Source organism: Gavialis gangeticus, unplaced genomic scaffold (assembly GCF_001723915.1).
Source record: "Gavialis gangeticus isolate Ggan-Ray unplaced genomic scaffold, GavGan_comp1, whole genome shotgun sequence".
NCBI classification, from domain to species: Eukaryota; Metazoa; Chordata; order Crocodylia; family Gavialidae; genus Gavialis; species Gavialis gangeticus.
Genome location: NW_017729033.1, coordinates 61908178 through 61933696, shown reverse-complemented (window position 1 = coordinate 61933696; position 25519 = coordinate 61908178). Strand labels below are relative to the sequence as shown.

Below are 25519 nucleotides of genomic sequence, written 5' to 3'. Positions count from 1 at the left end.
AATGAACTTCCAAGCTATCAGTATTCATGAGTTCTACCATAGATAGATCCAGTCTATTTTCTCCATACTCACAGTGAAAAATGGCCATCTTCTCAATTTCTGGTTCTCACCTCTAAATTTTCTTTAAAGCATCCTTTTTATAAGGCATTTCAGCACTAATGATCCAGTTGTAGAATACTTGTATGAAATATGTGACATATGCTTTTACAGACTACTTGGTATGGCTGAAGTTAATCCTTTTCAAACCAAATGACTGGCAAGTGTTAAATATCTAGGAAATTAAGAGCTGAAAATGTGTTTTGAAAGGTCCTCTCTATTTTCTAACCATTTTGAGATGCTAGCCTACCATCTTTCTTTGATTATACAGAGGCTATTGGAAATGTTGCCTACAAAGCATTGATTTCTTTATTTGTTTCATGTAGTTGTGTCTTGTAGTAAGTGTGATGATTTGTTGCCAGGGTAACCTTTGCTCTTTTCTTTGAAGTACTGGAATAACATGATAGGAAGCGTGTACATGAAACATCTACATAGACTCCTAGGACCCTATAGTATGTTGACTATCTAAGAACATATCGCCTATGGATGATGATAAATCAGTCTAGGTTTAGGACTAACATGCTAGTCTTTGTAGTTACTGATAAAATTTAATTGATCTTCACCGGTGTGAAGAATAGCAGGCAAGATGGCTGCTGCCCTCCCTCTTCTCCCTGCCCCCTGTTCCCCCCCTCTTTCCCCTCCACTGCTGATTGGTCTGAGAGGGCTGCCTGTTGCATGGCCCTGCCCTTCTTAGATAATCAGTGTCAAGGTGCAGGGTCTCAAAAGAAACTGCCCTCTGGGCCAGTCAGCAGCAAGGGGGCAGGGCTATACAACAGACAGCCCTCTGGGCCAATCAATGGAAAAGCATGGGGCCACCGGGGCCCCTCAGCTGGTAAGTGGTGAAGGGTGGGCTTGCCCTGAAAAGGCTGCAGTATTTTCTCCATGTGCCATGAGCAGCAGCCTACAAAAATCTCTTTTTCTTGTCACGATTTAGGTAGATCCCTACTGATAGTCACCAAGTACCTGTTCTGCCAAGGTTTTTCAGGCAAAATGCTGACTCATTCTAAATTAAACATATTTAATTTCTTAGTTATAATTCAATTTTATATTATATTTTTAATGAATCATTAAAAAAATCTGAGAGACTTGTTTTAATGCACTTGCACATTACTGTAAATGGACCTGTCAGAGGAAAGCAGTTTTAGTTCATCCATCATTCAAATTATATCTTTGCACCACTCTCTACTGGCTAGCTTCACTGGCCTTTAATTAGCTGAATATTGTATGTACAGAAAATGCTAACAAGAATCCCTTGGAAACTTCAGAATCTATTGATGCATTTATGCAGTAGCTGTGTCCAAAGCACAATCCTGCATTTTCTGTTCCATTTCGTGCACCTTATAGGTTAGTGGGTTCTGCAAAATACTTTTTCCCTGCAAAATACTTTGTTAATAGCATTGGCTCAGAATCTGTTTTAATACAGATTTTTTCCAATTTCCAATTTTAATTCAAAGCTTTATCTAAAATTGTTTAGTTTCTGTAATAAGCCATTAATATTGTAAGTGAAATTATGGGGGGGGGCGGGGAATATGATCTTATTCCTTCCTAGCATATAGGGAACATTATAGGTGTCTTCACTGGCCTCATTAAATATTAAACACTAAACTGTGTTTTAGACTTCCTAATAGTGGTTTACTTATACTGAAGAAACACTGTCTTCTGGATTTTGGGGGGGGATTTTTCTTTCCAGAACAAGGATTTTGTATCAAACTTATTGTAAGATAAGGCATGTGTTCCATCTTTTTAAATGCTGCATTCATATTAAGTAATATGGCATTTGAGTAAAGAGCAGAGGATAACTCAAACTGCTTGTGTTTGTGTCGCTCCCAGTGTAGACCTCATAGAATGGAAGGATAAAGCACAGGAGATCTTGAATTCTTCAGTGGTTTAGTATAGAGTAGGATCTCAGAGGTTTTTGCTTGATAGCTAAAGCTCATAATACCACATGTGGCAAATGAAAAATTGAAGCACAAAGTGGTTAAGTAGCCTTAAAGAGGTCATGTAGATAATGGTATCCTGACAGCCATTAAGTTAAAACTCCCTTGCCCGGTATGTTTCAAATGCAGAATCTAAGCTGCCTATGTAACAGAAAGCTTTTTGCTGAACGGCCTTCCCTTTAGTGTTGTAAGCCTTTTATATCTTGGGGGCTAGAGACATAAGTTACACATAAACTGGTTAAAAGCTAGAGACAGACATTCAAAAAGCCGGAATTGATTCAGTCTTTGCAAGTTAGTCTAGCCTGGCTAGGCTAAATCAGTTTTGTAACCAGACAGACATCCCAGAAATGCAGTCACATGCCTGCAGTGGCTCAGGCTAGAAGCTGGGGGGCACTAGAGCAACCCTCCATTCACTTCCACAGGACTGAGCTGAGGCAGGTGTGGCCAGGCCCAGAAGGATGCTCTGATTAATCCCAACCCCCTCTTAAGCAGCCCAGAAAGGAATGTTTATCATCCCTAACCCGGTGTTTATCAACCCATTAAGAAAGTAAAACCTCTCTGCATTTAACTAATGGAGCTCTTCTTAAACAGCTCTTGCAAGGAAGGAAATTAAGCTTCCTGTTGCTTACCTTCAAAAAGCCTGTCTGTCCGTTGTCTCCTACGGCATAGATTGTAGCCAGCATGTGGTCTGCTAGCTAATGCTGAGGTGCCTGCATAAGGCAGAGGGAAGCAGGGAGAAGCCAGGAAGACGCTCTGTGCCTGCAAGTCTCTGCTGGAGCTCTGGCCAGGGAGGGGCCAGCCCTGCTGTGGAGCAGAGAACATCTGTTCTGTTACAAGTTTAAACCAGTTCTGAACACTCGCCCAGTTTGTGTGTAATGCCCGTACCTAGCCTAAGTAATCGCACACTGGTTTAAAACTGTAACAGAGTAGAAGTTCAGTGCACATAAACCAGTTTCAGAATGGCTGAAATGGGTTTAAAACAAACCTGATTAAATGTAGTAATCAGAGTTAAGTGATTTAGGTCAAACTGGTTTATGACATTTCTGTCACAGACCCCTTCCTGGTTCAAGTTAAATCAGAGTCTCCCAGCATCCTGGCGTTATGTAACCCTGGGCTGAACTGTGCTGTCTGCTCCAGAGAGAAGGTCTGGCCCTGCCCCTCTGCTTCCTAGCTGGAGCAGTGATGGCTGGCTCACTGGCCTTGCTGACTGGCTCACTGCCCTTCTCCCAGGCAAACCCCTGCTGGGGCTTGAGGCCAGTAAGTGGGGTTAAAACTTCCCTTCCCCTGAGTATGGAGCTGCGCTGTTAAATTACTTTTACATATATATTTTTATCCAGTACAGGTTTCCCTTGCTTTATGCTGTACATTCATTCCTGGAAAATGGCACGTTAACTCAAATTCTCATAAAGGGAACACACTTTACAATGTAACAAATAGGGATACATTCCAAGATCTCAACTGTAGTTGACCCCCAGGCCCATTTCTGTCAGATTTGCAAGTCAATTTGGTACTCACCAACAGCAGACAGTACATACAAGCATAGGGTGGCCAGGGCTAAGGGGGCTCAGTCCCCTCCAGATGTGGGGATGCAGGCTCCGGACAGCTGCTGGAAGGGTGGGGAGGGGCATGCACACAGCTGGGATTACAGTACGGCAGAGGCAGCTGCTGCTGCGCTTTGCACCCAGCTGCAGCTGCCTCAGGAGTGGCACTGCTAGGCTTTGCCGCACCGCCTGCCTGCCCATGGTGGGACTTACATGGCGTTGCACCACTCCCAGGGCAGCTGAAGTTCCAGAAGCACAGGCACCAGCTACCCTGAGCAGTGGCTGTAGGTGCTGCTGCTGAGTGGCTTCATGGCTCTCAGCTCCCAGGGTGCCAAGCTGACGTCCGTGCTGGGCTGCAGGGGCTGGCACTCCAGCCTGGTCTGGACACCACCACCCAGCTCAGCCCTGCTAATTATTTTTCTTCCTCCGCCTACGGCGTCATTCCCACAATGCACCACACAAAGCAGCTGACTGCGAGCTTCTACCACACTGATTGCCTAAGAGTGAATTTACTTTGCCTATAACAAATTTTTGGTATAAAAGGGGTCATAGCATAAGAGTGAATTCACACATACAGAGGGAAACTTGTATACAAAAGGTCTTCTGAGCCTGGGGGAGGAGTCTGGCCTAGTAGTGTGTTAGGCCAAGGTGTAAGAAAGCAGATGCAAATTTGTTATGGTTTTTGTCTTCCAAAAGGGCAGACTTAATAAGGTTGGTAATCCAGCTCACAATTTCACACTAGTTCTGGTGCTGTGCTGGCAGCGACTGCACAGGCACCTCAGGGCAGGCTGCGCTACCCCACTGTCTGCCCTGAAGTGCACATGTAGTTGCTGCTAGCATGGAGCTGACACCGGAGCTGTGGAGCCCGGCGCAGCTGTTTGCAGCCTGCCCGCTGTTTGCTGCAGCTGCCCAGAGCCCGGACTGGCTACAAACAGCTGTGCTGGGCTGTGAGACCCCACTATCACCCTCTGTTGGGAGTGGGGGAGAGACCAGGGCTGCGCTGCCTCAGGCCCCTCCCCCACTGCCCGCTCCAAGGCATGTCTGCATGTGCTGGTATGGAGCCGAAGCCAGAGCCCGGCCAGCTGTTTGGAGCCTCCCGGCTGCAGCTGCCCTGGCTCTGGGGAGCTGCTGCCACATGGGAGCCTGGGCTGTTCCCACCAGGCAGCTGGGATGCTGCAAGCCCTGCTGGGAGCAGCCTGGGCTCCAGCAGCTACCCAGAGCCTGAGCTGGGGGGCAAGGAGCAACAGGGCTGGGGGGCAGGGGCTTTGGGTGGGGGACAAGGGGCACAAGCAGGTCATCCTGCCACATACCTCTTGCCCTCATTACCATTTATGTGAGATGCAGGCATTTCTTTGGGTGATATTTTTTCTTGGACCAACTGCGTAAAGTCAGACAAGTTTTCACATGCAAGACATTCAGGTCTGAATATTGCCTACATAGGGAACTATCTCTGTGTCAGTAAAACTCCGTGTATGAATACCCTAATACTGAAATGATAGTGCTTTTTTTTTGGTTTGGGTTATATAACTTTCAAAGCAGCATAAGCTTTGAATTTTCCCATGTAGGCAAACCTTACATTATGGGGCTGAATCTGCCCCATGCTGGAAGTGATTGAAAGTTGTTACCATCTGACAGCTGTTCTGTGGCCTATGTGAAATGTGTGATGTCTGTCCAGTTCTACTGAGCAGATGTCCCCATCACAAAAGCTATTTCTAATTGGCAGTGATGAGATAAAAATCAGTACTTAAACTGAGATAAGTCTTTCAAAAGAGAGAAACACTAATGTCTGTTGAGCTTTATGGCAGGAGCTGGTAACTGCTCTATGTTTAGATTGCTTGCCACTTTCCTTTAGGGTAGGGACAGACATTACACACTAACCAGTTTAAGTGATCACAAACTGGTTTAAACCTGTAACAGAACAGATGTTTAGTGCACATAAACCACTTTGAAAATGGCTGAAACTGGTTTGAGATAAACCTGGTTGAATGTAGTATCAGACTTAACTGATTGAATAAACCAGTTTATTCAATGTCTGTCCCAGACCCCTTGCTGGTTTTAGTTAAACCAGCCTCCCCATGCTCTCTGGGATGGGTGGGGCTATCTGCTCCACAGCAGAGCTGGCCCCTGCCCCCCTGCTCCCTGGCTGCAGCCCTGGTAGAGACTTGTAGGCTGCTCCTCCCCTGCTCCCCCTTACTGCTCCCTGCTAAACAGGAATTCCCCCCTCCCCTCTGCCTTGCAGAGAGGTATCTGTGTATTGGATAGCAGATCATTTGCTGGATATGGTCTGTGCTGTGACAAAGGCAGAATCAGCACATAGCTGGTAATGTCCCTCTGTTGTTTTCTTAATGGGGTGTTAAACAGTGAGTTAGGGGTGATAAACACTGTTATCAGTTCCCTGCTGGTCTAATCAGAGCATCCTGGTGGGCTCTGTGCTTTAGAAGGGAAGGTAGGGCTGCTGTAGCAACCTCAGCTTCTAGCCTGAGCCACTGCAGGCATGTGCCTGCGTTTCTGGAATGAAAAGAGAATGTCTATCCAACTCCATATCGGTTCAAGCTTTGCAGGTTAGACTAACCTGCAAAGATTGAAACAATTCAAGCTCAGGCTTTTTGAATGTCTGTCCCTAGCCCTAAAGTCTTGTAGTCTTTTTAAGTAGCTCTGACACCTGCAGTTTTGCATCAGGCTTTGGAAGGTTGAGAACAAATAGAAAAATGCCCTTTCTTTTTCCTATGTAGCTTCTGTTGAAAGAGAAACAGTTGAAAAAGTTGAATAGTTTCCCTTCTCTGTCTTGCGCTGTCCAGATTTTTTTTTAGCAAGCATGTAAAATCAGAGCTGAACATAAACATTCCAAGGAGCTGGAGCCACATTGTATGAGCAGCAAACCAGAGGAATGTCTGGGACCTGCCAGCAGAGCTGTAACTAAGGGAATCGGGAAGGGTGAATTGAATATTTTTTTTCTAGTGAACCTTAGGTCATGGCACAGTGCCCTTTTCCACACGTCTCTCACTTGGAAGCATCACATGAGGCAGAAGTGCTCCCATCTCTTGGGGAAGAGGTAAATGGATGGACTCCTGATAAACACTTTTCAGGTCTGCCACCTAGCAGCATTAGTCCACTCCCCCTTCCTCATAGGAAAAAAGCCTTCTTTTAGCCATTTAAGTAGCTCAAACAGAGCTCTCTGTGCAATACAGAAGGATGGGGGGTATGATTGCTGATGATGCACAGTTTCAGTTTTATTTTGATATTATTGTGATAATGTTCAGATAAGTAAGACATTAATTCCATTCATTGTAAGTAAAGAAAGGAATCTAAGGGTGCTGTTACACATTAATTAATACATGGTAAGGGCCCTTAAAAGAAGAGATGTCTAGACATTAGGGCAGAGAAACATGTACTAAGAGCTCTCTGAGCAGCTCAGAGATCATTCTCATCTATCGAGGATTATCTCTAAATGGCTTTGGGTAGCTTATATTGCAGTCATGTACAACTGATGCACAGGCCCAAAACAGTTAGGAGCAGTCCTCCAGTATCCTAGGAGGCACTGCTCTCAGCCGCTTTAAATTCCCCCACAATGACAGCAGGGAAAGCATCTAAAGGTAAGAATTCCCACTTCTCTCCCATTCTGGGGACTTCTCAGCCCCTGGAGCTCCCCCATCCATCCCTTCCACCCCACACCTAGGGCTCCCCCCCACCCCTTGGTATTCCCCTTCTACCCCCTCACCTGTCCCCCAGGGCTCCCTCCCTGCCCCTCTGGACTTTCTCCCTGCCCACCACTCTCGACCTAGGGCTCCCCCTCTGCCCCTCTCCCTTCCCCCAGCCATCACAGCTCACTTGTAGTTTTGGGCACTGCCCCAGAGGAGCAAGCAGAGAAGGGCACCTGCCTGCCACCGCCACCACGAATGCTGTCCAGGCTGAGCCCAGCCCAAAGAGTGGTGGCGGGGTTGGCAGGTGGGTTCCCTTCCCCCTCCACCCCAGATCCCTGCTTCCCCTTTCCCTCCCCTCCTCCTCCCCCCCAGCAGCTCCTGGCTTACCTGTAGCTCCTGGTACTGTCTCAGCAGAGTAAGAAGAGAAAAGGAACCTGATGACTGCTGCCAGTGCTGCTCTCTGGGTAGGTTCCCCTTCCCTGCTTGTTCTGTCAGGAACTTCAAGTAAGCTGGGAGGACAGGGAGGGAGCCCTGGGGATGAGAGAGGCAGCAGTAGCCCTGATCCAGGCTGGCCAGGGGTTGTAGTGGGGGACCCAGATTGCAGGCAGGCAGGGGGCTCGTAGCCATATACCTTCTCACCAACCCTCGGAAGGCAAGTCTGAACAGTGCATATTACAAGGGTATTATTATATTTACTTAAATATACAACAACATTTCTTTTCCCCCCAACTAGCATAGAGAAAAAGCTCCTCATATTAAAATTGCATACAAGGAAGTCTCACATCTTACTGTCATTACATTTCTGCCAAAAGCAGCATGTGCTCAGTGATGGAAACCAATTATAAAATTGAGTAAGTGCAGCCAACACAGCATGATTATAAAACATGTGGCATACATTGGGCAAATTGATGATGATAGACATGCTGATGGAAATCTACCACAAAGATAAATTAGTGCAACTCATCTGAATAAGATATATGGTAGTGCTTATTAAGCACAGTCCTCCTCATTGCCTACTCTTTTCGAAGTCATGGTGAGGTATAACATTGCATACCCAGAATCCTTCTTTCAGATCTTCCCTCAGACTGATGCATATGATTAGTGTGGCCCCAACCTCCAAAAGATAAAGCCAGATCAGGTTGCCCTGCACCACGTCTGCATATAAATTTTTGAAGCATCCTAGGACTTCTGACAAGAACACCTGGTTCCAGGCATGGATGGGGGTTAATAAGCATATGGATCCTTTGTGGAGGGTATCTCAAGTACACACACATACTGAGCACTGCTGAACTTACACCATGACTTAAAATGCTGTTGTCTTGGAGGTAGGGAGCCCAATGAATGATGTGGCGTTGGACTAATATCAAGCATTGTTTGCAGCCTTTTGACTAAGATGAAGGGAAATAGGAAACATCTGAACCCCAAGGCTTCCAGCTCCGGGGCTTGCACATAGGATGCCTACCTGGATTTGGGAAGTATCTGAAGCCCCAGTGGGTCTGGGAGGGAGGATACTTGCCCAGTGTTAGAGCCACACAGACTTGACAATTGAGCTTTGCTCAGTCAAATTTTGGAAACTAACTCTTGGTCTTTGCCAAATTAAATATGGAACTGATTTGGCCTTAAATAAAGTTTGTGCTACATAAAAGTAGGTGCCAAAGTGCTGTTCAAAAGTGTGTTTATGGGGTACCTGTGCTAAAACTTGCAGCAGTTTAAAAAAACAAAAAGGTAACATGCATCAATCCTGGATAAACTAAAATTAGTACATGCTAAATGTACTAACAAAGCCCTAAAGCTTTCAGGAATATCAGTTCCAGTAACTACAGAAGCTTACTTTGTGCCACAATTTCTTCCTTCAATTTCTGCTTGCATTTTGAATGTATGGTTTATCAACTAGCAAAGAACTGTCTGTATATATTTAATTGGTTTTGTTTTTTACTTCATCTACCAAATGAGATAAGTAGAATTGGGTGAAATTGCATGGCTTGGGTACAGAGACTGCTGATTTTTAAGCCTGATTCAGGGTTCTGTTAAGTTAGCAGAAAGAATAGGTATAAAACTATAAGACTACACAGAATAGCATTGCAGAAGGAAGAAAAATATCATATTATTCATCTGTCAATATGCCTTTATTCTCTTTCAGTGGCTTAAGAATATCAATTTGCCAAGCATTCAGATGCATTTAAAAGTTTAAACTAATTACAAATAGGGAGAGAAACTTAATTTACTCAGAATAATTGACCGGAAACCTATAGTGAACCTTACCAAAGGAAAAGGTTTTTAAAATGCTAATGCACAGGCAGCTTCTATAACATTTACAATAAGTGTATGTTAAGACAGTGCCATTAATCTAGTCTAATAAGGAAGAATGCAAAGCATGGAAATATTCTGGGTAATGTTAGATAAGGCTGTGTTTAGTCCCATGAGCTTTGTGATAGATTTGTTTAATAATAATTTTTGGTTTTGCTCTGTAATGTTTCCTTTAATCTATTTCACCATGTGTCTCTGTCTGCCAGCACTGATGAAACATCACCACCTGATGTCTTCCTAGGGTACAGGCCTGGAGTTGTTTTTCTACCCTTTGAATTTTGACTCCTGTGCTCTGTTGTCATTGGAGATCCGTTTTTTTTTTGTTTGTTTTTTTTTTCTGTTCCCCTAGTGTACAGCAAGATGTTTGAGGATTAAAGCCTGCTGCCAGGACATTGACAGTTGCTTGGCTTGGGCCTATGTTTGAGGTTCAAGCTGCTTCCTTAGCCAGATGGTCAGTAGGAGGTCCAAGTGAGGGAGGCAGAGTGGTGCTGATCAGGAATGAGCAAGGATCAGGGAGCCAGAATCATGAAGGTGAGAGTCAAGCCAAGATCAGGAAGCTGGAGTCAGAAACTGCAGGTCAACCTAGGGAAGGGCAGCCAGAGAAAATAGCAGGATCAGGAGCTGAGCATTGTAATCAGGAGCAAGCCAATAGCCAGGGTGAGAAGCCAGACCCGGATGCCAGAAGTACAAGAATAAGGAACAAATCTGGGACCAGAATCAGAGCTTACCCCAAGACTTGTAGAGGTGGTGGCGCACTGTACGCTCTCCTTGTTTCAAGGCTGTTTTTGGGATGGGGTAAGTTTCTTGCCAGCGCAGCCATCACCAGCTGGCTTCCAGCAGGATGGTTCAGTTCAAGCAGTAGCAGTGGCTTATAGTTACAGTAGTTTCCTTTTGAAGGAACAGAACTTTTCAGCTCCAAAAACAGTTGAGGTGTTTCTGCTTACAGTGAAAGACTCCAAGGTGATGCTTCATTTTCTAGAGGCTTATACACATGCCAACACCAGCCAGCACCCTTCGTGGAGCCTTACTGTGCTCTGTTTATTCTTTTGCTTGGATTAAGGACTGCTAGGACTTCACAGAAAGAAACATCATTTGGCAACTGTATCTGTGAGTCCTTGGGAACAGGCAGAACTTTTAATAGATGGTTGAGAGATGCTGTGCATTACCTGGATTTCCTCATTGTCCTTCTCTGCCCCCTTGGCTAACTTCTGGCAGACACTGGCCTGAATTGCCACAGAGAGTTTTAAGGCCCCTCTAGACATTCCAGGTAAAGGCCTGATAGGATCTGATGTGCAATCCACACAGTTGCACCTCCTGCCATGTCGAGTATTCATGGTAGGAGGCATAATTGTGGGATCTAGCATCATTGCTTATCATGGCTTATTGCTGGTGCAGAGGGAGCCTGTGATCGTGATCCTGGGCTTCTCCTGTATTGGCAAGTAGAAAGCCCCTACTCACAGCCCTGCAGCCATGCTGGTGTCCCATCCCTTCTAGCCCTCCCAGCGGGGGGCCCTAGCTGCTCTTGTCCCACTCGGGCTGGAGCGTGGTGACTGCAGTGGCTCTGGGTCTCAGGCAGCAGCAGAGTGAGTCTGGTCCCAGCATAGGCTTGAGGGAGGAGGAGGGGATGCCAGAGGTACACCCCCCTGCCCTGGGCTGGGTCTCCCTTGCCACACCAGGCAGCCTGGTCACAGCCCCTCCTGCGCCTCTTTTAGTGTCTCCCAGCTGCCCCGCCCCTATGAGTATGGGCACCTGCACTGGTGCTGCCAGCCCAGCCATGCAGCTCCCTGATGCCCCCAAAGGACACCCCCCCACCCCTGTCCCCTGGTGGAGGGGCAGGCACCTTCCTCCCCGCTCCCCTGCCCTGCCACAGCCTTGGCACCCAGCTACCCTTCCCCCAGCACTGGCAGACAGCCCCCTTCACACACCCATTCCCCTCCAGACACCCCTGACCCACATAGAGCCTCCACCAGACAGTCCCAAAGCCCTGGACCTCCAACCCCCACTCCCCATAGACTTACCTGCATGCAGCTGCTGGGGCTGCTCCCACAACCCTGCCTTGCTGCATGCCTGCCATGTGTCCATGTGTGTGTGCCTGCAGCCTTCAGTTGCCCCAGGCAGCCCCTTGCATGCTGGAAGGCTGCAAGCCTGCAAAGGGAAACCTATGCTTTCCTGCATTTTTCTGGGACTTGCTCACGACCCTTTCAAATATTCTTGCAACCCACTTTTGGGTCATGACCCACAGGTTGAGAAACACTAGCCTAGAAGATCACACCAATGCTGATGCCATCCAGTTCAATACAGTTCTTTCCTGGTTCTTTTCATGGATACTTTTCACAATGTTTTCCTGTTACAAGAGGTGTCCCCTTGTCTAACTCTGGGAATGACAGAAAAGGTTTTTCTGCAATACAGAGAGGGGTAGGCCATGACTATTGCCAGTAGGACCATTACCAGTATTTGGCCTCTCATCTCTTGGGCTGAGTTTCCACCAATGTCTGCATATTGATTGTGGCATATGTCAGGAGAAACAGCATAGCAGTGTTCCTTACAGAAACAGATGGCTAGTGAGCGGCAGTTCTTTCAAGCAGTTGGCAGAGGACCTCTGTACCATCCAGTGCTTGTTCCTGACTCTTGAACTAAACACCCAAAATCAGACCTATGTCCAAATGCAGAGGCTGGTGATTTTAGGGACCACTTCAGACTGTCAACGAGGCTTTGCCCTTCTTGTGGCAGATTCCAGACATTACTGGATCTCATTGTTCAAGTAGAGACCAATGTCCATCCACTGTATAGCCTTCTACACCTGAGTGGCAGGAAATGTCAAATTGCACATCAGGTGCATGCTGACCTTACTGTGCTCTGTTTATTCTTTTGCTTGGATTAACCCCTTGTATTCAACAAACTCATACAGTACAGAGAGAAGCTGTAATATTTATTAGGTAAACAGAGCAAATGCACAGCACTTACAAGCTTTTTTACAGGATATAAAAAAAAAAGAAATTAGCCTTCTATGTGTCTTATAATATGTGCAACCAGAATTGCCGTTGACTTAAGTGGTCCAGGATCAGATCCCACAATGCTTACCCCTGTAAATGCTGTGTTTGACCACTCTGGAACCTGAATGAATCTTTCTACTGTGCCTTCTGACATGCATGTGACTTGCTCATAGAGGTTCTGCCAGGATGATGATCATGTTGTCATGACAACCAGTAGCATGCCGTGAGGAAGGACTGTTCCAAATGACTACCTTCTGGATGTTTATCACTCCTTATTGAGTAATGTTTCCAAAATTAGACAGGCTCATCTGATTTATAATTGTTTGTCCTAGTGGTTTGCATTTTGGCTGCATTCATTTTTGCTTCTGAGATAGCATTCATGCTTCTTGCTATGATGCTTGGGAGAGACTACCTGCTGACCATCGTTATTGTGAATTATGAGGGTAGGTGCTACAGTTGATTATGCTGCAGTGCATGCAAATGTGTTGTAAATCACATAGAGTTTAAACCTCTGTGTTGATCACCATCACCACAGCAAACATAACACTTTGAAATACAGTATCTGAAACAGGGTCTGTGATAGTGTTCTTTTCATTCTGCTGCTTAAAAATAATGGAGATTGTTTGTTTATAATTCCTATTCCTTTGCTTCATTTATTTGGCATGTCTTTTTCTTTGTTTGAACTATAAAATATACTGGGGGAGAAGGCATGTCTATTAAGGTCCAAATACTTGGCCCCTCTAAAGTGAATATGATTTATTTAGCCATTAGCTTCAGTGATGTGGCACTGAGTCCTTAAGGCAGATTTGCCTGGGTTGTTTTTTTTCTTTTTGTTTTTCTTTTTTTGGAAAGTTAGGACAAGAAAAAGTAAGAAAAGTTTCCTTAATGCAAGATTTAAAGTACTGTAAGGAGAAAAAATTTACAATTTTTATTTTTAGTTATCTTCAAAATTTGTGTGTCCAGCAGGGAAAATAAGCAACACTGAGCTTTCTTATATGCCAAGTTGTTATTTGTACCTTCATCCCTGCAAATATGATAGTAACCAGTTTTTGAAGTGATCCTTTCCAATGTTGTCAAAATAGAGGACAAAATTTGACCTGGGATCCCATTGTAGTCCTATTATTGGAAATCCTTGAAAAGTGAAACTTTTCTCACTCATTTTTATTTTGCAGATAAAAATTTCCCATTTGAATTCTTTCATTTATAATGTATGTCCACACACTACAATGTCAGCAACTGCACCGTGAACTTACAACACTGAGCCTCCAGCAGTAAGGATTGTCCTCAGGCTCTGGTATCTGTTTTACCCTGGACAGAAATGGATGGGTGAAAGAGAATGCGAAGTGATAATTTAGAGAATAGCTGTGGGCCAGACTAGTTTGTACTGAAAACTGAAGATAGAGGGATGGGACCAAAGGTGCTATCAGTCTGTAGGAAAAATGAAAAATTATTCATTTATTTATTACAGTCAGAAGTTTTATATTTTAGGACACATGAAGCTAAGCAAAATAGGGCTTAATCCCTGATTTTAAACTCCTCCCCTTTATTCAGAATATCCACTCAGTAAAAGAACCATTATTATGGGGAAAGTTAAACACTGAAGCTTGGATAGAAACACAAATGTTATGGAATGGAGAAAATTCAGATCTATCATCCATATCTCTGTACAGCATGTGGATATTGCTTTTCAATAAGAATACTTAGCTACTATACATCAGTTGCTTGCCAGAATCTCTTTGTGCCTGCAGCCATTTGGTTTCACTTTATCATATCAACCTTCTCTTTCCAGTAATTCTCCTTCCTAGAAATAAGGACCAGATTCTCAGCTGGCATAAACTGGAGTAGCTACAGTGACTTCAGTGGAGCTGTACTAGTTTACATGAGCTGCGGGTCGGCCCTTAAAACATTTGTTGTACAGCTTTCAGTTGTGAGAAACTAATGCCCTTTTCTTGGAAGTAAAATGAGTCTGTTTTTCTGCTTAAAATACTTAAATTCCTCTTTTTATACATTATCATGCTTTTGCTTCTCCTCATGAGGTAGCCAATGTTCTTCATGAATCAAGTTTGTTGATTCATGAAGAACATGAATCAACAAACTTGCCAAAAAGAGTAGGATGCATGCCAAAAAGAGTAGGATACTTTCTTAAACTGTGAGGTGATTCAGCCATAACAGCTTAGTACAGACCGTCAAAAAGCCTGAGGCTGAATCAGTTCAGTCTTTGCAGGTTAGTCTAAGCTGCAGAGATTAAACTGAGAAACAGCTGGATACACATTTGCTTTTGATTCAGAAAATGCAGCCACATATCTGCAGTGGCTCAGGCCAGAAGCTGCGGGGCACTAGGGCATCGCTCCCTGGCCCGTAGCCAGCATGGGCTGTGTGTTTGCTTCCTCTTCGTGCTGTCCCCAAGTTCTCTGGGATTTGCAGTCCCTAATCACAGCAGCAGGGCTCTCCAGGTTTGCTTATCACTTCTTGCTTGCAAGTGCCTCTGGGATTTGTAGTCCATAGTCACAGCCAGCAGTAAGTTTCAGAAAGTTTAGCCTCAGGGTAGCTTTGTACTCAGGGAAAGGTGTATTTAACCCCCCTCCCTGGCCCCAGATCCCAGCTGGGGTTTGGCCAGGGGGGAGTTCCTGTCTCATCTTCCCCCATCCCCTCCCCACCAACTCTTCTGTGCTGGAGTGGACAGCCCAGCCCAGGGCTGTGATTTAACTTGAACCAGGAACAGGGCTGGGACAGAAGTTTCATAAAACTGTTTTTACCCAAGTCAGTTAAGTCTGATACTACACTCAACCGGGTTTATCTGAAACTGGTTTATGTGCACTAAGATTCTGTTCTGTTACAGGTTTAAACCAGTTTTTGATGACTTTTAAGCTGATTCATGTGTAACTTCTTTCCTTAGCCAATGAGACGTGTTAATGCATATATCTTAATTACAAAATTTCTTTCTTTATCTATGACCTCAGTGCCTTGATAATTATTGTTCTATGTCTTATATAACACTAATCCACTTGAGAAACATTTTAGCTTTGTGTTAACCGTCTTAGGAGGTATTGTTTCACTATTCACTATTGCTAATGCTGAGAACAGTTGTCCATTTACTGGCCTTGTCCACCTTCAGCCTCACCACTGTGTCCCATTTTCATAGTTGCTGAGTGCATATGTCAGTTGCCCCATCTGGTTTAGCAGGGGTCCATTGTTGCCCTTGCTTTTCCTCTGGCTCCCCACATATCTAAAAAAGTTAGCTTTTTAAAGTCTGAAATTCTGCCTGGGAATGATGCAAGGGCTGATCACAGACAGGTATGCAAACCAAGTTGTGATTTGGTACAAAAATGATGGTCCGCAGCTTCAGATACGCTAGTGGTCTAAGTCTCACATTAAGGTCACTGACCTTCAGCTGTAGCCTTGGGACAGTAGTGATGGATGGAAAAGCATGTTCATGATGCTGCAAAATAATGAGAAAGAAAATTGGCTCCATTTTCTCCATTTACTGGCCTATCACAAGAGATCCTGCTGCCTCCTGTAATTTTTATCTGTTTCTAATTGAATGGAGAGTACAGAACGATTCATGTATGGCAGCAATTTGATTGCCACCCTTTCTCTCTGAAAAAGCAATATAAGGAAACAATAAAAATATCAGTTTTTACAAAGAAAACGGTCACCAAATGTGCATGCTTCTTACAATATTGTTTAGCAGTACTATGTTTCCATCTTGTCGAATGGCAGCAGCATTTCTACATTAGCTCAGTATTTGCTACTATAATCATTCTAACTTGATATAAAAATTGGATTCTCAAATTTTCTAATCATGTTGCCAAACACAACTTCTAAATTTATAGGCTATAGTATTGAACTGAGTTTATTATCGATATACATCAGGTCTGTGGTAGAGGCTGACAACTGCTGGAAAGACTTATCAAGCAGCATTATGTTATTTTATGTAGGCTTTTATTATACCTTGCACTTTCCAAATACAAAATGCTTTGTTCAAGTTCCCATGTAAATACAGTTATACTTTCTGAATATTTGTCCTTTTGTAATGGTTGGCTTGTTAGTGGTTTCAAAACAGTGAATCAGAACCTGCTTGATGCTCAATGGAGCTTTTTTCAACTATCATTATGCTCTGTCTTTATTTATACTAAGTACAGGCATACCTGGTTTTATTGCGCTTCGCTTTATTGCGCTTCGCAGATATTGCGTTTTTTACAAATTGAGGCAAGACCCTCCACCAGCAAAAAGATTACGACTCGCTGAAGGCTCAGATGATGGTTAGCATTTTTTAGCAATAAAGTATTTTTTTAATTAAGGTATGTACATTATTTTTTTAGACATAATGCTGTTGCACACTTAATAGACTACAGTACAGTGTAAACATAACTTTTATATGCGCTGGGAAAATTCGTGTGACTCGCTTTATTGCGGTATTTGCTTTATTGCGGTGGTCTGGAACCAAACCTGCAATATCTCCAAGGTATGCCTGTATAAAAAGTACTATAGTAGCTTGAAAACAGTATCGGTATTCATCACAAACTTCCCTTTTTAGCCATTGTTATAGAATCAAATGCAAACACTGATTTTTGGGTATAACTTGGTAGAGAGGATATCAGAAAGGAAGTCTTCATAAAGTTTTGTTGCTTCTCATATTTAGTTACATGGTAAAGGCAGGAATTTGGCCTTTCTAGATGTGGAGTTTTCGACTGAGGGTGGGGGGAACTGAGAATGTTAGAAATACTTATGTTGTAATGACTTCTTATCAGTTTGTTCTCTTCTCTCTCTTTTTTTTTTTTAAGAATATCATTAAGTCAATATTTGCAGAGTTTTAAAAAGAGCATTATAAGCAGTTTCAGGTACTGTGCTTGTTCCAGAGTTCCCCTTCAGCTTACTGTGAGTTTCATCATTACATTATTTTACTCTTAATTTCTTCCTCCCTTTGATTTTGTGTTAAATACCCAAACAAATGGAAGGGAGAAATATCCCCCAAATATCCCAATTTATATGGGATAATCAAATAGGCAAATTCCTTTGTTCTATAGATCCCACCACTTAGCCCTTTTAGAAGGATGCAGCATTCCTACTATTTGGCCACCTCTGCTGGCTGGTGCATGCTGCAGAAGACGACTACCTCCATCTCCTCCCTCTCCCATTTAGGCTAAATATAGAGGTTCAGAAAACTCGAGTTGGAAGCGCTCTAAGTTTTGCACTTTCCTCTAAATGCCCTTGGTTAGGTCAGGAGGAAACAAAACAGACATCCCCCGCTTCTGTGCAAGGGGGAAGCAGGTTGCCTGCACTGGCTGATGCCAACAAGCTGGGATCACAGAAGCAATTGTCCCACCAGCTGGGCCACCACTGATTTGCCAGCCCAGCCCTCTCTCCAGCACCACCCTGCCTCCCAGCCAGTTCAGTGGCAGCCAGGTGCCTCCCCACCTGTACTGCTTGACTCATGGGTGGGGGAGGGGGCTGGGCTCGCATGGTGGTGGCATCTGCTTTGCCATCAGTGCGCCATGCCCAGAGAAAAAACCCTGAGCCCTAGGGACTGCAGCAGCCATGATCCCTAGGGTCCAGGTGCTTCACACACTCACCCCCCGCCCCCCAAGCCCTAGGGATCATCTGCTATGATCCCTAGGGTTGGTTCAGGGCTGCATGAAACCCCTGGACCCTGGGGATCACAGTTGCTCCAATCCCTAGGGCTCAGGGCTGCGTGAAACCCCCAGAACCTAAGGAATGTGACTGCCACAATCCCTAGGCCTTGGGGTGTGTGAAACTTCTGGACCCTGGTGATTGCAGCTGCTGCAATCCCTAGGGCTTGGGAGTGCATCAAACCCCCTACCTAAGGAAGGCAGCTGCCGTGATCCCTAGGGCTAAGAGATGTGTCAAATCTCCAGATCCTAGAGATCATGGCTGTTGCAATCCCCAGGATTTGGGGGGGGGGGGTTGTTGGGCATGGTGCACTAGTGGAGGAACAGATGCCCCCACTGCCTGGGTACGGTCCCCCTTCTACCTACATGAGCCAGCCCACACTGGTTGGGGGGGCCACTGCCTGACCCCCACTGATGGCAAGTGGCTGTCAGCAGTGCCAGGGAGTGGCTGGGGTGGGAACACAGATGCCCCGCTGTGAAGATCCCAGCTGGGGTGAGCCAGGGCCAGGTTGAGGGGCTCAGTTTCCCACCTTGCTTGCCCCTGTGCTGCTGCTGGCTGAGCTGGAGAGGCAGAGGCTTTGCTGTCTGTGTTCTGTGGCAGCCTGGCAGTGGGACGAACTCCACTCAGCCAGAGCAGATGAGGGAGGGTGAAGGCTAGCTTCCACACCCTGCAAGAGGAGGTTAGCGGGAGGCTGCAAAGCATCCTGGTATACTGGGAGACTGTGACCTAACTTGATTTGGGAGGGAATCTGGGATAGAAGTTCAATAGACTGGTCTAACCTAAACTGATTAAATCTGATAATTACATCCATCCAGCTCTATCTTAAACTGGGTTCAGCTATTTTGAAACCCCTCTGAACTTCTGTTCTGCAGGTTTGGACTAGTTTCCCATCACTTATACTGATGTATGTGTAATTTCTGTCCCTAACCTGAGTCTTGAGCTCCAGGGACTGCATACAGGCAGCAGCCCTCATTCTCCAAAGATGCCTGTTGGGCTTTACTACTGCAAACTGGCGGCAGCAGATAGGAACAATTGAACCCATTTTTTTGTACCTTTTAATTGTTGCTTTAAATGAAACTGAGCTTATTTTACGTGTCTTTAAACCCCAGCTCTTAAAATGTCATGTTGTCTGTCATTCAGGGTATCTTACTTTGTCTCTTCCCTTTTTCTCTTTTCTAGATTTTGTTCAAGTATAAAGCCACTCTTATCCTTAAAGAGTGTAGCTATACAAGGAGGTAGTATGGAAAAACTAAGTTATACCAAAAGATTTATTCTAGGATAGTTAGACTCCTCAATTCCCCCCATGCAGATGAGGCCTTAATCTTCAGTCTTAGTAAAACTTCCATTGGAAAATGCCACATCTTTATTCTTGTGGCATGTCCTTTCATATGGATCTACTTAAATTAGTTCAGCTGCAAATCTTTAACAATATTGACCTTTAAATAGCCAGCAGGTTAAGTCTGGGATGATCAGTGGTGACAGATTTTAAGGGATTTTTTTTCTTTGCACTGAAATTATGGTAAAATATTTTTTAGACCCAGTGAACAGAATAATTCTGAAAATGGAACTGGAAACCATAATTGGTCATGGTACTCCAGCATCAATCGGGGATAAAAATATGAAAATGTAGTGAATGTCTGTTGCCTGGCCTGACCTTCCTCTAACACCCTAGAGTGAATTTTGATAGCATTTATTACAGTGGTTCAATTTAGGGCTTTGGCACAGGTTACCAGTATAACAACAGAAATCTGTGGAAGTTTGTGATGTCATAAATTTATGGCATTTTTAGAGCAGTCTCAGGTGAAGGCTTCATGTTTTTTTTCACACCTGCATGACTGTGACTTGCTGCTGGTGGGCAGGGGTGTGGACAGGAGCCAGGACTCTGTTTCTCTTCTGTGGTGGGAGAGGAGCTGGGAGAGTGGTATGTAGCTTGGAGGCAGAGCAAGCAGCATGGAGCCTAAGCTGTTGACCAGTTGCATGTTCTCATTGCCAGGGGGTTTGGGGGGGTCTTTAGCCAGCAGGACCCAGCCAGAGTGGAGGGAGGGAGGGAGGGGAGAAATCTTTAAAAAACTGTTTGAAGTAAGTGAGGGGGAATAAGAGAAAGGAGTGAAAAAAGGTATTAAAAACTTGCTTGTGTCCCAGTGAATTGGGATTGGGTTGGAAGGGTGGGAGTTGGGTTAAAGGTAGCCAGAGTCATGCTGGCTTGCCTGGAGGGCTGGGGAAGGGGAGGAAAAGCCAGGGGACAAGGCTGGCAACACTTGCTCGTTGTCATGGCAAAGAACACACGTAAGGGCAAAACTGAGAACCAGCATGCCTGCTGCATGGCATAGAGCACGTAGGGCAGGGCTGAGAAACAGATGGTTTGTGGGGCCAGGGAAACTGAGGCACAGTGAAGCTTTCCCCCACTGTGTGGTCTCTGGTTAATTGAGTCCCCACAGCTCCCTGCAAAGCAGGGACCCCAGCCAAGGCAACCATGCAGCTGAGACAAGCAAACAAACAAAACAAGCACTGTCTCCTATGAATTAGAGCCACAGTGGCTCTGTGCTGAGCCCAGAGTCCCTCAGGCAATGAGACCATGCAACTGGAGACCACTAGAGATTTAGTAGGTGGGAAGGAGTAGAGTAGTTGGGACCTATGCATTCTGGGATGCTGGATAAATGAAAGTAAGACATTTTATTTCCCTAGAACATCCATATGCTATCCTGGGCAAAATGTATCAAAGATAAACCTCGGCTGTTGTGGTATCTCTCTAAAACATTTAGAGGGTGCTTATGGTGGTTTAATACCCCTGAATTAATGATTGCTTCTGTTTTAAATGGCTTTATGATGTTTTAAGGTAACCTGTGCCAAAGCCCTTACTGTTTAACATAACTCATTCTAAAACCTGTGGTGGTTGTTCTTGCCTATTTCATAAAGAAGCCTATAGAGTAAAGGTCTCTTAAATAATTATTTCTTCCAATAGATCATGGCTCATTCTGATCTACTGTGTTGTAAATAAACCTACCCAAATACAAAGAAATATATATTTGCTTTATGCAGTCATTCCATAAATCTTCATGGCTGTAATAAAGTTGGTTTTATTACTATTGTAAAAGCAAATAAAATTGTGGTGGGGTGATGTAAATGACATTGAAATAAATAATAACTGGTTGAAACAACTTTTAATGAGGTTATAATCCAACAGACATTTAAAAATGGTTGTCTTATATTTAAAACTACAAGTCAGCATTACTTTGCTAATACATTTCTTGAAATGACACACAAGGTAATGGGTCAGAAATAACCATGTCTCTAAAAACAGCAGCTTTACAATTAAAAATAGACCTTGATTTATCTTCACATATTTGGATGTGTTGAACCAACTTTCATTCTTATGTGCCCACCATGAAGGAGATTGGACTGTTTTCACCAATAAAGTTTGCTCATGTGTGTCATCATCTGTGTATGCTCTCTTCCACCCACCGGTTAGTTCCTACCAGCTGCCCTTTGGTAAGGTTGAAACAGCTCACTATCTATAGCGTAGTTTAGCTTCTTCTATAGTTGCACTGTAGTTACTTTAATTGGGTTTTTTTAAATCTGATCTTCCTTTCCTTGTGGACTGGCTGTAGTAGGAAACGCATTGTCTTTGTTGTGGTAGGTGACACTAGAGTTCTGGCTCTGCAGCTGACCTAAATGAAGGGCAGATCTAGTACTTTGATTGCTTAGAACAGTGGTGAGTGATTTTAAGGGACAGCAGCTGGGGTCAATTGGAGCCTGATTGTGCTAAGCTAATGCAAGTCATGCAGTGTACAGATAGGAGGAAAAAGCCCCCCCCCACAAGTCTAATACCAGCTCTGTGTAAGAGTTGTATCCCATCTAAGTGTGAAGTTTGCAAATCACTTCAGAAACATGTACTAACAGCTAAAGAGCCTCAGTTCAAATCTAGACAACTCTGTGAGAGGAACATCCAACTTAGAATTGATTCAGGCAAAAGTTATTGAGAATACCTCAAGAACTCCTTCGTGAAAAAGCAGTCAGTTGTCCACAGACAGAAGACAAATTCTTCCTTTATCTTATTTCTTCCAGCAACCCCTGTTTTAATAATTCTGGAAGAGACTGAAATTTCAAAAGGGGAAAGCCACTTCTGCCACTTCTCCAACAGGTCTACATACCAAACTTCATGCTAGGTTGAGGGTCTTGGATTAATTTACTAGGATGTCCCCTTTCTCCCCACCTTGGTTCTTGCCTTGCCCTTTTCAAGAACTGGACTGAAATTATGACTGAAGAGTGGATCTCCTAAGATCATTCAATTCTAGCTCATGTCTTTAGGGACCATTCTCACAGGTCCCTCAGGCAAATTCTTTACTTCAACTTGAATACCATAAATCCCTGGGGTTCAGGGCAGAAAGTTGCTCTTACTACTTTTTCCCAAAAGAGAAAGGCAGATGGTGATATATGCTAGATTTCAGGTGCCTCATCATATACTTACTGGTACATTGCATCAGACTTCATGGTGATTCTTGGTAGGTCACATGGACAATCCCATTACCCTCAATCAGTGGTTCTCAACCTTTTTTTAACTCAGCAACCCTCATAAAATGCCAGTTCTTTGTTTTCCTAATTTCTTGACTACAGAAAAATAAGAGACCAATTCTCTTGCAAAGAACTTGGAAAGACAACAGCAGATCAGAATGCTTTCAACACTAAAATATTTAAAATATCTGGGTTTATCTTGTGAATTATGTACATGTTTGCACAGCTAACAGTGTTAATATTGCATCATACTGTGTGGCATCCTGGTTGAGAATCACTTGGTTAAGGAAAGATAAGAAAGTGTTAAATTGCAGGCAGCATTGGAGGCAGAAACAGACTTTGAGTGTGAAATAGAATAGAACAGATATTTGACATATTTGGCATATTCTTGGGCTGAGTACCAAATCTAAGATGTTGACTCTTAAGTTGTATTCTGCTTACAACAGATGTGAGACTCAGAGTTAAATATTACCTTAGTCATGTAGCTGGAGGTCTCCGGAGCTCTTCATTCTCAGAATTAGCTCATCTTAGTGTAAGAGCAGTGAATAATATTAGGTGACACCACTGGAAAAGCATTGTGGCTTGTGCTTGCCACCTGGAATAGTATGCTCAAAAAATATTTACATCCATATTTAAATGAGGAGAGATGGAAAAGATGAGGCACATTTAGTTCACGAAGAGCTTACTTCTAAAATATATTTTAGAAAATGGAGCTTATGGATATAAGACATTTACTGAGGTCAAGAGCATAATAGGTAAAAGACTTGTTAGGATCCAGCACTAAAATTGATGTCCAAGGACTGTTGTGATCGGAAATATGGAACCTTTTATATGTTCTTTTCTTCAGGAAATTTTGTAGAGATATTTTGAAACAACTCTTAGCCACTCATTCTACATAATTGCTTAACACTGGAACAAATACTCTGTTGTTTATCTTCATAATTAAAGGATTTAAGCCTATTTAAAAAAATGAACTGAAATATTTTACAACGTCTCTTTTTTTTACATACTTTTCCTCCATTTACTGTCATGTTAATGCTTACTAATACTGTCTAAATTATTTCTGTGATTCTTATTTATTTCTGCAAAGAGCAAGAAGAGTACTAGTGCTGCATCATTTCAATCAAGATGAGAACTGGAAGAGAATAAAAGTCTCACATGTTAATAATACTGGTTTATTTTAACTTTCCCAGCAGATATATGGAGTGATCACTCATTTCAGACAGACCCTGACTTGCCACCGGGCTGGAAAAAAATCAATGACATTGCAGGGATCTATTATTGGCACATACCAACGGGAACAACCCAGTGGGAACGTCCTGTCTCGATACCAACAGATCGTCAGGGTTCAAGGAAAGGATCCCTTAGTTCCATAACTCCATCTCCAACCCCAGAAACTGAGGTAAAATTTAGTATCTTCTTACCATAGTATATTAAAAAAGAAAATAGGATCTCTTTCAGCCATTGACTTGCACTTAAAACAGTTAGCAAAATAAGCTTTAAAATACAGACCATCTTAGCATCCGTAAATGTAACAGTCTATTGATACCTCATAAGTATCCATCTTCCATGCATATTTTAATGGCCTTGTTTCATGAAACATCTTAAAGATTTGAATATTTAGTATGAAATCAGACGTCCAGTGTGATTCAAAATTAGGCTGGAGAAGGGTGTACGTGCATGCATGTGAAACTATTAAGGTTCCCTAGAGTACATTAAAGCAGTACTCTATTGTACAGGTACAGACTACATACAACATCCACATATTAACTGTCCTGTGACTAGGCTTTTTATATGACATTTTCTGCCTTTTTGATTCAGTTAGCTGGAGTGTCACATACACAGACATTTGAAGTTATACCTGAGATTCCAGGTTCTATATGGAAGCATTTATCTTGCATAAACCCACAGCATTCTGGTGTGTAAACATTTTAGCAGTCTACCAGAAAAAGTATTTCTGTTCAATAGATAGGTTTGTGCTAAATGTTTATATTGGAAAAGAAAGGGAGAAAAGAAAGCAACTTTGTCTTCTAGTTTGGAAAGAGGGAGAAGAGCAAAATGTGACAAATATGTTTAAACTGTAATAACACATTGGAATAAACTTTTGGGGGGCAATCCTATGGGGTAATTTATTGAAGTCTGGGTAAGATGTAAAATAAACCAAATGGAACAGTATATTAGAGAAAATGGACTTTAATTTATATTGTTTAAATGTATATACAAGAAAAATGTTGTATTTCATCAAATGCATTTGAATGTAAAACATTAGGGCTCTTACACACATGCAGGGAGGCTGCTCCAACGTGCGGTAATTCCAATGTGTCGGAGCAGACTTGATTTATTGCGTCTGCTAGAGTGTGGAAATTACTGCGCTCCAGCAGACTCTAGCATCGTGTGTCAGCGTCCCCGCACTGAACAATGCTGGCGGGGCGCTTTAAAGCTCGTTCAGTGAGCTTTAGTTCAAAGCACCCCACCACCATTTTTCAGTGCAGTGACACTAATACACATAGTGGTCAGGGCGCTTTTAATTAGTGTGGCTCTCGGAGCTGCGCTAATTAAAGCTCCTGTGCCTGCTGCCTTTTGGAGCATGTCTATAAATGCCCTTAGATATGAGAACTTTAAATGTAAATTCTTTTTAAGTTAATGTGCAGTAAAATCTTTATCAAGGTGCCTATGAGTTTTCCACTGACTGTCCTGTTTCAGAATCCTGTTTTACTGTGTTGATGCAATTTAGGTTCAACATTTAATTTGTAATTTGGTTATCTTGTAGTTTATTTGATAAAATGTATTCCACAGGAGTCCATGGGTACTCAAGCACCTTCTGGTAACAAATCCATAGTAACTAAAGCCTTTAACTCTGC

General features: G+C 43.5%; 1 protein-coding gene across 12 annotated transcripts in view; it reads left to right on the top strand.

Annotated features, from left to right (window-relative positions):
* The window catches only part of APBB2 (amyloid beta precursor protein binding family B member 2), a 364788-nt gene that overhangs the window by 183126 nt on the left and 156143 nt on the right, over positions 1-25519 (top strand). For 9 of the 12 annotated variants that reach the window (XM_019526014.1, XM_019526018.1, XM_019526016.1 and 6 more), the window contains one exon: positions 23852-24060. In XM_019526014.1, the coding sequence (XP_019381559.1) occupies positions 23852-24060 (209 nt within the window). The remainder of the gene's footprint in view (positions 1-23851; positions 24061-25519) is intronic. The other 3 variants (XM_019526015.1, XM_019526019.1, XM_019526008.1) reach the window with 1 other exon arrangement.